Genomic DNA, 12,503 nt, shown 5'->3' with positions numbered 1-12,503 from the left:
AGACAGGGTCTCCCTGTAGCCCCAGCTGTCCTGGAACTCACTATGGAGACCAGGCTGGCCTCGAACTCACAAAGATCCACCTGCCTCTGCCTCCCAAGTGCTGGGATTAAAGGCGTGCACCACCATGCCTGGCTCCTGAAAACTTTTTTTACTATTATTTTATTCATTGCTGTGTATGTGTGTGTGCGTGTGTACAGGCAGGAATGAGCATTCAACAGCACATGTGTGGAGGTCAGAGGACATATTTTGGAAGTTATTTCTATCCTTTCACAGTGGGTTCCAGGAATCAAACTTAGGTTCTCAGGTTTCCATGTTAAGCACTTTTACCTGCTGAGCTTTCTCCCTAGCCCAGGATTAAGTTTTGTTCTTTGTTTTGTTTTGTTTCATTTTGTTTTGTTGAGACAGGGTCCACCTGTAGCCCCAGCTAGCCTGGAACTTACTATGTAGACTAGGATGGCCTCAATCTCACAGAGATCTGCCTGCCTCTGCCTCTCCAGAGTGTAGGAATTAAAAGTGTGCGCCACCACACCTGGCCTTTCATAAAGTTTTTACCAAAGACTTAACAGACACCAAAGTTTAGAATGACACACATAGGATAACCCTGTGGGTTTGAAGACATTTAGGACATTTCTGGGGCATTGTTAATAGTGGCTCTGAGAATAGGAAAGTTAATATAAATAGGGGAAGGAACTTTTTCATTTCTCCTTATACCATTTAAAATTTTTCTTTTAAATTAAGAAATATTACTTTAATTCTTTTAAAATCAGAAAGTGATCAATATTGACCCCTCCACACACACACACCACTACTACCACAGGAGGTACACATAGAGGACTAGCAGGGATATTATCTTTTAATTTATCTTGTTACTGTGCAATCTCAGAAGGCTTTTCTCTTCACTTACTCTGATTCACAGCAACTTTTACCCCTTTATTGGGATGTGGGGCAGGTTGAGGAGGAAGAATACATAAACCCAATGATATTTATAAGCATGTCTGTGAGAAAAGAAGCAGCATTACCAGTCACTGAGCAGATTCCTGGAGCGCCCCACAGGCCAGATGATGCAGGCAGGCACAACCAAATCTTCCTTTTCACTCCTCCTTACTACTAGCAACACCCAGAACCACAAAATTAATTAAAGAAATGTGGGGGTTTTTGTGGCTCTGGAATCAGAGATGACAGGAGGGCATCTTATGCTTTAACAGGCCATCATGGGAATTGTTAACTTAAGCAATTATAAAATAAAAATGCACTGACGCTAAAGATGCCTTTATAAACCTGTCTGTCACTTTAATCTTTCTTCATGACTTACCGGTTTAATTAGATGAGTATACAGTCACATAAAGTTTCACTGAAATAGTTATAATTATTAGTTATAGTATTAGTTGTTGGGCAAGAAACAACTTATAATATTGGGCATCTCATTTATTTTCAGACTCTAAGACTAAATGACAGTTAAATTTAATAAAATGCCTTGGACTTAGATTATACAGATCATTTTTACTTTGTAAAGCATGTAATACATGAGATTGTGGGTTCTAATTCCCAGACTGAAAGGCCTGGTTAAGGTTAAGATTTCTTATGCTTCACTAAATCAGAAATAGTGATGGACGTACAGTTTCTTACTTAAAACCCAATGCTGAAAACAACTATGATGCTGCTAACATTTTCAAAGACAATTAAGCCAATGCAAGCAAATAAAGTTTGGTGGAAAAAAGTCTTGAAACTGATAATGCTAAGGAACTGATTTTCAATTTTTTAAGTTATATTCTAGAAACAGTAATTTCTGGGCATCTATTTAATGACATGTCAAGAAAAGACACTGACTGTCCACCTGGTTGAGTCTAATAAATAGGAATGTAGTCTAGGAACCACCATTAATTAATTTATTTCTTTGAATTAACATGGAAATTTCATACTTGAAAACAACTAATGAAACTGGTAAAATTGGAACACTGTCCAGTTTTTCATACTGAATTAATAAAACAAACTTGATTATAAACTAAGGCTAGATTTCCACCTCATTTACTACTTTGACATTTTTAACATTTTAACAGAAATAGATGTAAAAATTTTCAGTCTATAGAACATTGACAAAATATACAAATAACCTTTTGCTGTTGTTAAATTCTAAACTTTTCTTTTACAATAATATATTCACTGACCTCTTCTGGGACTCTCATGATTGAAGAGAATGCCATTCACTGCAAAGAGATTATAAGCCTCCCGGAAGTTTACCACAATCCAATAGGCGTAGAGTTTGGCTGCTCCTGTTGAAAAATATCTTAATAATACATCAAAATGGCAAATACAAATCAAAGGTCAAAACAAATGTTGCTTGCCAATCAATCATGCTTATCAGGAAATATCCCATAACTTCCTACCTTGAAATATTTTTGTTGTTGTTACTTTTACAGGGTCTCCCTGTAGCCTAGAACTCACGATGTAGACCATGATAGCCTCAAACTCACAGAGATCCACCTGCTTCTGCCTCCCAAGTGCTGGGATTAAAGGCATGTGCCACTATGCCCAGTGAAATATTTTTTATATCACTTTTTTCACCATCTGATTCAGCTATCCTGTGTTCAATACATCAAGTCCACTTAAGTCTGTTTCTCTCTCTCTCTCTCTCTCTCTCTCTCTCACACACACACACACACACACACACACACGCAAATCTCATTGCTTCAGCATATTGGGTCTAGTTTTCCTTTTAAAGTGATCTATATAGAAGGGCTGAATGAACAGGGGTTGGTGAAGTGAGGTGGTAATTTCACCTGGAGGCAAAGCAGTAATGCATAAAGTATGCTTCTCAACAAGTTTCTTCACTTTAGTCTATCTCAATGTCAATCTCATATTCAAATGACTTTAGCAGTGAGACATACAGAATTAGAGCAGAAACATCCCCACACCACAGAGAATAGTGCATGTGGCTGGGTACATGTCCTTACCATAGGGTGACCGAGGGTAGAAAGGTGTAGTCTCTTTCTGGGGTATTTCCTGCACTTTTCCATAAAGTTCACTTGTTGAGGCCTGGTAGAACTTCACAGAGTTGATAAGGCCACAAGTCTTAACTGCATCCAGAAGCCGCAAGGTGCCAACTCCATCAACATCTGCAGTATACTCGGCTAAATCAAAGGAAATCTGGAGAGAGAGGGCAGAGATGGGCTACATTGATGGACAACGCTGACAGACTCTGTTGCCAAGAGGGGGGCGGGGAACCATACATCAAACCACAGCAGTTTCACATTGTGAAATGTTATGCTGGTGAGAAAATCTAACAGAATTTCAAGGGTGGATGTCATGAACTTAATGTCAAATCGCTAGAGAATATCTCAGTACCCATCCATCACCTGTGGTAATGCAAAGAACAACTTAACACCTGTGTATTACCTCCTCATTGGAGCTGAATCCCTGGGAAGCTTTATATCAGGGGCAAAGCTCTGTTCCTCAGGTTATTCACTAAAAATTCAGTGTGAACCAACTCCTTGGGGGAGGGGTTTAGAAAAAAAAAACAGGTTCCAAATGAGTCGCAACTGATTTTGGTGCACACCAAAGATAGAGAACAATTGAATTTTGAAAGAACTGTTTTTCTTTCTTTTCTTAAAAATTAGAATATAAGAATAACTGTAATGTCTATAAAGTATTTAACTTTATAAAAAGGCACAGTTCAAAAAAAAAGGGCACAATTCATGCAGCAAAATGCTACTGTGTGAACTGACTTCTAGGAAGGTACTGAAACAGTTTTTCAAAGTGGTTTTAAAATGAAATAGATACGACCGATAGGCTTCCTTCTTAAATAATTTCTACACAAAATAAAAAAAACTATTTTAAATCATCTAAAATAATGAGGCTGAAAACTATCACTTGTGTATTCACTGCCTTGTGAATTAATTCAAATGCAAAAACCTCTCAAAGGGGTAAGGCCACTGGCCTTCATTGTTTACTGGTCAGGAGTGTCCCTTAAGCAGAATCTGTGGCATGTACATGTATACATGGCACTGTGAGAAGTTGGATAACTGTTCTCTGAGTAGCTCTGCCTACTACCCCTGAGTCTTCTAGGGCTATGAGTAGAGATCAGGGGCTGGCCAGGAAATATAAAAGAAAGATCATACATTTCATTTGCAATCTTTCAAAGCAACGAAGGCAAATATGGGGTTATTTTAGTCTCTGCGCGGCGCACTTGAGCACACACAGTATGAACACGTGTAAGTATAGACAACTTCAAGCAGAGGCCGGTGGAGGACATTATATGTCTTCCTCTATATCTTTTCAACTTATTTTCTGAGACAAAGTGAACCTGAAGCTCAATTTTTGGGTTAGACTGGCTGTCTAGCAAGTGCTCAGGATCCGCCTCTCTCCACTCTCCCACAACACTGGGATTACAGGTATACAAAGACATGAATGGCTTTTCTGTGGGTGCTGGAGATTTGAACACAGGTGCTCTTGCTTGCACAGCAAGTACTCTAGCCCACTGAGCCATCTCCCTCCCTGGTCTCCCATTTTATTCTTTTTAAATAATATTTCATACAGGTACATAAAATTCCCCATAAAACAGTTTATAGAAATACTATGAAAATTGCCATTTTAAGGTTTACAATTCAATGGTCTTCATAATTCACAGCATTATGCAATCACCATCATCATCTCACCAGAACATTTTCACCACCTCAAAGATTCTGCAGGTATCAACATTTACTCTCCAGCTCCCAGCTCCGACACTGACCTGGGTGGTCACTAATCAATCTGCTTTTTCCTTTACACATGTACCTATTATAGACATTTCTACAATCATACAACATGTAGGCTTTTGAAACTAGCTTCTTTCTCATAATTTTCTCTCTTACACACACACACACACATACACACACACACACACACACACAGAAGAGGAGTGGAAGTGTGGAAGTACTGGGGCATTTTGTAACAGTTTAACATATTGAGGAACTGTCGATTGATTTTCCACAGTTGATGTACCATTGCTAAGATGTTAATTTGTCCACATCCTAATCAACAATTTTAGTGGTCTTTGATTGTAGTCATGCCTGTGATTTAAAGTGCCATTTCACTGATGTTTTGATATGCATTTCCCTGGAACTAAGGATATTGCGCATCTTTTCATCACTATTGACCACCTGTCAATATCTTCTTAATAGAAATGTGTATTTGAATCCTTTGCCCATTTAAAAACTGGGTTACTTGTCTTTTCTTTATTGAGGCATAAAGGTTCTTCCTGTGTTCCAATACAAGTCCCCTATCAGACATATGCAATCTTTTCCTCCCATTATGAGGAATATATTTTCATTTTCTTAATGGTGTCCTATGAAGCAAGGATGTCTACGTTATCTACCTTTTACTTTGTTATTTATGCCTTTCATGTCATATTTAGGAATATTTTCCACAACCAAAGAAAATGAAGATGGGCTCAAATGTTTTATTCTATGTTGACAGATCAGTTTTGAATTAATTTTGTGTGTAATTAGGGGTCTAACTTCATTATTTGCAGATGGAGAGCCAATTGTCCCAGCATCATTTTTTGAAAGGTTCTTACTGTCCTGTTGAATGGTCTGGGCACAGGGAGTTTGTTCTCTGGAAAGCCCTGGCCCTATGTTGCTAAGATCATGCATATGAGGAAGGCATCAGGACAGAAGTGCCAACAGCTCTATACAAACAACATTATCTAAGTTCTCAGTATGGGGATGATATTACTCTAGGCAGCATGAATGAATGCATGATTCAGTTTGAAAGACAGGTAAGCACTTAATCAGAAACAGAAAAGTAACAGCAAGCAGAGTGTGGCATGCTCCACTTATGGTGAATGGAATGTGTAGAAGACATTCCATGTACTGTGTTCATGGTGATCCAAGTGTCCTTTCAGACTTAGGAAATATGGTAAGGGAGACCTGCTCTACTTAACCAATGATATAGTCATAGAAGAGTATTAACAACAGTAAGGCTGAAGCTAGCAAATACAGATGGAGCTATTCCAGGGAGGGAGGGAGGCTGCCTGTCTGCATTTTTTGTTGATGTTGTTTGTTTAAGATAGGGTCTCCCCAGCAGGCCTGGTAGACCAGGCTGACTTTTATGTCACAGAAATCAGCCTGCCTCTGTCTCCAAAGTGCTGGTATTAAAGGTGTTCACTACCACACCTGGCATCTGTCTATAATTTAAAACAAATTATCTCCTCATAATTTTTACATATCTCTATCAATAATAATACATATGGTTGGTAGTAGAAATTTTGGAGGATGAGATTGGAAGATAAAAAGATTAATTGTTTTAAAAATATTTTTAGCATAAACTAACAAATTAAATGGCCACCCCCAATCAAAACAGTACTTAATAGTCAACTTTTAAAGGTTACAAGTATGATTTTTAAAACACTGGGGTCTGGAAAGTTACAGCCCATAGGTCAAACCTGGCCTGCTTCCCATTAAGAAATAAAGTTTTATAGGACACAGTCACATCCACTCTTTTACATGTTTCCCATAGTTGTTTTTGCGCTATAACCAGAGTTGAGTAAGGTTGCTACACAGATTTCTCACAAAGCTGAAAATATTATCTGGTACTTTATAGAAACTATCTCTGTCCTATGAAATAAAACTGCAATTATATCTGATAGCCAAAGTGAGTAATGTTTTAAAATTATCATTACTTATCTATTTCCTCAACACTGGTGATCCTCAACTTATGTTGGGTTACAACCCAATAAACCCATCATCAACTGGAACCATAGTTAATATGCCCCACCTACTGCACATCCCAGCACAGCACACAGCACTACAGTGATGGTGGTTTCCACTGAAGATTTCAGGGCTGCTGGTGCTCAGGAGATACGATGTGGACACCATATCAATAGCCTAGTGGAAGACCTAAATTAAAAATTCAAAGTTCAGCTTCTATTGTCTATCTGTAGCTCTTCATCTAGGAGTGGGACCTTATGAATTTTCCCCTATCCACATTTTCACGTCAACTGGTGTTGTCACTACGCAGGTCTTATTTCGGCAACTATATTGTTGAGATTTCATGGGTGCAGCTTTCCTGCCATGTCTAAAAGATGCTATCCAGTGGCAGGCACTCTGATTCTCTAGCTCTTAGAATCTTTCTGCCCCTTCTTCTGTGATGTGCCCTGAGCCTTGGGTGTAATGGCTGTGCTTTACATGTATTAATTGGGGCTGGGCACTCCATGGTCACTTATTGTTGTAGATCTCTGTAACAGTCACCATCTGTTGCAAAAATAATCAGTATTTTTCCAGGGATGGATGAACTCCCTGATAGGTTACCCAATTCCAGCTAGTCACCATTAAACACATGTACATATGAGCAGCGCTAACTGGATTTAGTAGGTTATATGTACATATACACATATACACACATATGTACATATATTTGACAACAATTAGAGAGGTCATAAATTCGAAAAGGAATAGAGGGGGATGGGAGGAGTTGGAGGGGGAGAGGAAGAAGTACTGATATAAATACAGTACTAATGTATGAAATCTCAAAAAGGTAAATTTTAAAAAGCTATATTGTATACATGTATGAAACTGTCCAAGAATAAATAAAAGATAAATAAGAAAACAAAACCAAAAAAAATCCCACAAGCCAAGTTCATCTACTGAATGCATATAAGTTTTTTGGTTTTGGTTTTTTGTTTTTTCGGTCTTTTTGAGACAGGGTCTATGTAAGTTTTATACCACTGCAAAGTTGAAAAAAGTCCTAAATGAGGGACTAGAGTCACAAAAAACAGCTACAGTTTTCAGGGGCATGGAAACTTGGTGAACAGTGGAAACATAGTTCACATGGTAAGGAGAATAGACAAAACCTGACTGATATGAAAGAACAATGTAGCCCAAGCATACAAAACACCACCCTACTCCCTTTCCAGAGATACCTCTTCACCTGGCTTCAGTATCCCCACATTTTTTCAGATCTCCCACTTCATTGGCCACAACAGTCCAGGCTGTGACACTGTTCTACCAGGTATAGAACATTTCTGTTCCAGGCCCAGGGCTCAGTGTATGCAGAAGGGTAGCTTTTCTCCTTCTCCCCACCCCCTAGGTATGTGACCAAGGCATTCACCATCTCACCATCTCACCACCACTAAGACTTAAGCATTCCTTTACCTACTTGCCCTGCCTAGTACTATCTTGGCTGAATAGAATTCAAAATGTTCTTTCCTAAGTTCCTCTTCCCTCTGCCTCCCTCTCTGTGTAAACAGCATCCATTCAAAGTGAAACCTAGGACCTATCCCTGCTGAAAACAGAACCTAGGAACCTTCCATCTGTTCCTTTCCTTCACAGTCACAGAGATCTAAACATTCTTACCACATCACCCTAGCTCCCCAGTGTTCCTTTCACAGAAACTGACACCGTGGCCTCAACCACTTCAATTACTGTCCTCACAACTTGGGCCTCTCTAGTGATCCAGTTGGCCTCTCTGGACATGGCTGTTCTCACATTGGTACTAGCCTGTTCCTTCCTGAGGCCTTTCCTCTGCTGTCCCTACAGTGAAAGGAGGGACTCTCTCTACCACCATCCTTCACCACTGCCAACTTTCAGGTCTCTTACTCCTCCAAAGCAAGCCAGTGCTACTCTCTTCTGTATGTACCCACTTTATCATTTCTTCTTCATTACAGTCTTTTATGGTATCTGTTTGTTTATATTTATTTCCTAGCTTCCTATTTAGACGTGAGCTCATGAGAACAGGCTTTCATCTTGCCTACAATGTTTCCCACACCTACCTGCACAGTACTTGAATGAAGACAGCATGAAAACTAATGTCAGATACACAAATATCAAAATAAAGTCACAAAAACAAATAAAAATGAAAATGAGTTATCAAAATAATAGAGGCTCAGTAAGTGAAAAGTACTGAAGTGATGTCTAAAATTTAGAAGAACAGAACAGATAACACACTGTTAAGCTTTGGCATAGCAATTATAACAAAGATTAATGGTGCTCTATGCAAAGAGTAAGAATTTAGAATAAAGGAGATCCATTTTTAGCCCTGATGATGTAGAGATGGGAGAAGCTGGCTACTGAAATACAAAGACCACTGGGTAGAGGCTTCCCAATAAGGCACTACCTAGAAACCACAGGGAAGAATAGTAAAGCCTTGGGGAACCACAGAGTCTTAATAATGAAAGGAAGACAGTAAACCACAGTTCAATTGCAAAGCTGGCTGCTCTCATCAATTTAAGATGGAAGTAATTTCCTGTATCACAAGAAAATAAATAGATATAAAAATATCCCAATGATTATCCTCAGTTATTTGAGTTATAAGTCATGATCTTTTTAAAAAGCAAACAAAAAAATAGGAATGATTCTCTAAATGGCCTGTGTGGTACCCAAATACAGGGGTTAAAAGTCCAATTTGGACATACATGAACACGTACGTACATAGGTACATTCTCTTTCTCTCCTTCCCTCCCTCCTTAATGAACCAAAGTTTCTTGCCTACACATCATTTCAGAGAAAGTGATGTCACTGAAAGAAGTAAATGAAGTCAAACAAAACCAAAGACAAGAAAATTGCTTCCTCTAATATTTGATTCTACAAGAGAGAAAGCTCATGACACCTTGAGTGGAAAATGCCCAAGACCACATAAGCAGCTGCACTGTGTACTGTTTACAGCTCCTCTGCCAGGGAAAGTTATTAATCTAGAAAAGCAACAATAAAACATTGCTTTCCATCCTGGTTAGCAGGAGCCAGAGGGCTAGTCTTTAGTTAGCAGCTGGGGCCAGACACAAATCTGTTTTGCTAGAACTGGGTAAGGAAAAGCAGGTGCAGATGAGAAGAGGCAGGAAGAGGATACAAAAGGATGCTAAGGGGACTGCTAAGTGTGAGAGGGCCACATAGTATGAGCAAGGAGGTAAGAGACTTAAAAAGGAAAAATCAAAGATGAGCCAGTGGAGGAGATGGCCACACAAGAAGTAGGTACAGGGCTGCAAGATATTCTAGCGGTAGCACTGTGTGTGTGTACGTGTGTGTGGGGGGGAATGGGATCAGAATGAGCAGAAGGAGGAAAAACACACTGGCCATGTGCTTCAGGAGTGGAGAGGTCTGTTTAAATACATGTAAATAGATTTTATTCTAGAGCAACTGGTTCATCTAGGTGTCTGCAGCTTATGTAGGGACCCCAGGGAGTCCATAATGGCTATGGCTGAGCAGAGGACTACACAGGTTGAGAATGGTCTTCTCACAATATGCTGTGCTCCAGGTCTGAAAGGCTTGGCTCCCAGCCTAGACCAACACTGAGGTGGGGCCACCATTCCTATTAGCATAATATGAAAAATTCCTGGGGGGCAGGACACAACCCACACATGTGATACCTTCGTTATACATTATAAGCTCAAAAGTAAATGAAAAGGTATATCCATTAAGGGCTCTCATTACATAGGACAAGGTAAAAATTCCATGGTACATGGACCATGAGAGTAACTGCCCTATACACTGCCTTTGTCGGTTCCATGCCCCACATTGTAGAGTGCTGCCTTCCCATCTTCCCTCCTGAGTGCTTAGAAAACAAGACACAGAAATATGTGTTCAATAAACAATATTTTCATGAGTTTATATTTTTGCCCATAAAAAGAAAATTGAAACCTACTAATAATAGTGAAAAGGCACATATGCTATACTTTTATTACAATACATTTTTTTTTTCTTTTGATAAGTGTTCAGGTTCTGCTCTGGAAGTCAATCTCACTGTAATACCTTCTGAATCATTGGGGCTTCTCACTAACATAAGGAAGATCAGTGGCCCCAATGGAGTAATGATTAGTGATCTTCATTCCTAAAATGTTGAAACTTTTTCTTTCCTAGTTCAGTGTTAATGCTTGAGTAATAATTCCTTGCTACTTTAATATCCTCCAAGAACCTCCAGTCTATTCCTTAAAACCTTTCCTAAACTGCTCTTGCAAGTAAAACAAATATTAACTAAAATCAAAAACTTTGCTTTAATAAAAATTATTTGAAAGTAAATATTAAACTAAAACACCATTTTGTGAGCCAGGTATGGTGATACATGCCTGTAATCCCAGCATTCCATAAGAGACTAGGGCAGGAGGCAGGAAGGTAAAAAGTTTGAGGTCAGTGTGGGTTATACAAAAAGAGTGAGACCATGCCTCAAGAAGAGAAGACCTAGGTTTGGTTCCCAGCACCCACATGTCAGTTCAAAACCATCTGTAACTCGAGTTTCTGGGGATTAAATACCTCTGGCTTCCACAGAACGCACACACATGGTACATATACATACATGCAGAAAAAACATTCATACACATAAAATTTTTTAAATGTATTTGTTCCTAGGTTCAATCTCCAGAATCATAAAAATGTATACAAAAATATACTTGTTGAAGATAACCTCAAATGACTAAGATTCAATGTTGTCATTCAGATTAAGGTAATTTGGGGTGTTTTCTACACAAAGTAAAAAGTCACTTGCTTTGGATATAGGGGGCTGAAGCACAGCAAATACATAACATTACATTACTGTCCTCATCACTCACTATTCCTCATTACTTAAAGGAAAGGAAACTCTCCTTTCCTTTAAGGAGCCCTATAATCAAATCTGGAATAATCACTACTACATCATTGGAGTAGGAAGAGCACTGAGTTAGCATCTAAATAATTCATAATTCTTGAAGTCAACATGCAAAATAACTGAACAGAAAAATGAAAAGTAGCTCAAAGTTAATGAGTCTGAGAATCTACCATAAGGCCTGAGGTCAAGAGCGAAGTCTCAGGTTTCCATAATGAAGGACTGGTGCAGACAGATGTAGAACCACATTCAATAACTTGCCTTAAAGAGCTTTTAGTTTTGGTGCCAATTGGTTTAAGCAAGTGTATAATAGTGAATCAACTACAAGAGAAGCCCCAGCATCATCAGATTATGTGGGCAGCAAGCTATTTTCCTTTCTTTGCTTCCACTTTGCTTCACCTTTCCCTTCCCCCAAACCATATAATAAGTGTGCCGGACAGCATTAGTGTCAACTTGACACACCTGGGTTGAGGGAGCCTCAGTTGGGGAATTGCCTCTATTGGACTGGCCTATAGCCATGTCCATGGGGCAACTGTTTGATTGTTGAGCGATGTGGGAGGGCCAAGCCCACTGTGGGTGGTGGCATCCCTGGGCAGGTGGGCCTGTGTTGAATAAGAAAGGAGGTTGAGCAGGGGCCAGGGGAGCTAGTCAGTAAGCAGCATTTCTCCATGGCCTGTGCTCCAGCTTCTAGGTTCCTGCCCTGAGTTCCTACCTGGGGCTCCCTGATGAACTGTGACCTGGGATATGTAAGCTCAATAAACCCTTTCCTCCCCAAGTTTGTAGTGGTCAGAGTGTTTTGTCACAGAAATGGGGAAACAAACTAGGACAGTAAGTCAATTCCAGAATTGAGTATTGAGAAAGAACTATTTAAGCTGGGGGAGAAATATACAAAAGGATTTTTATGATAGGTAACACCCTAATGAGAAACTGATATATATAATATATATAATATATATGTGTGA

At 39.3% G+C, this 12,503-nt stretch overlaps 1 protein-coding gene across 1 annotated transcript in view; it reads right to left on the bottom strand.

The window, feature by feature from the left end:
* Gmds (GDP-mannose 4,6-dehydratase) overlaps positions 1–12,503 on the bottom strand; it is a 710,626-nt gene that overhangs the window by 387,158 nt on the left and 310,965 nt on the right. Inside the window, exons 5-6 of the mRNA XM_008836670.2 lie at positions 2,952–3,144; positions 2,166–2,270 (exon numbers count right to left, since the gene is read on the bottom strand). Coding sequence (XP_008834892.1) covers positions 2,166–2,270; positions 2,952–3,144 — 298 coding nt within the window. The remainder of the gene's footprint in view (positions 1–2,165; positions 2,271–2,951; positions 3,145–12,503) is intronic.

This window comes from Nannospalax galili, unplaced genomic scaffold, assembly GCF_000622305.1.
Source record: "Nannospalax galili isolate Female #2095 unplaced genomic scaffold, S.galili_v1.0 scaffold737, whole genome shotgun sequence".
Lineage (NCBI taxonomy): Eukaryota > Metazoa > Chordata > Mammalia > Rodentia > Spalacidae > Nannospalax > Nannospalax galili.
This window is presented reverse-complemented; position numbering and strand designations above follow the sequence as displayed.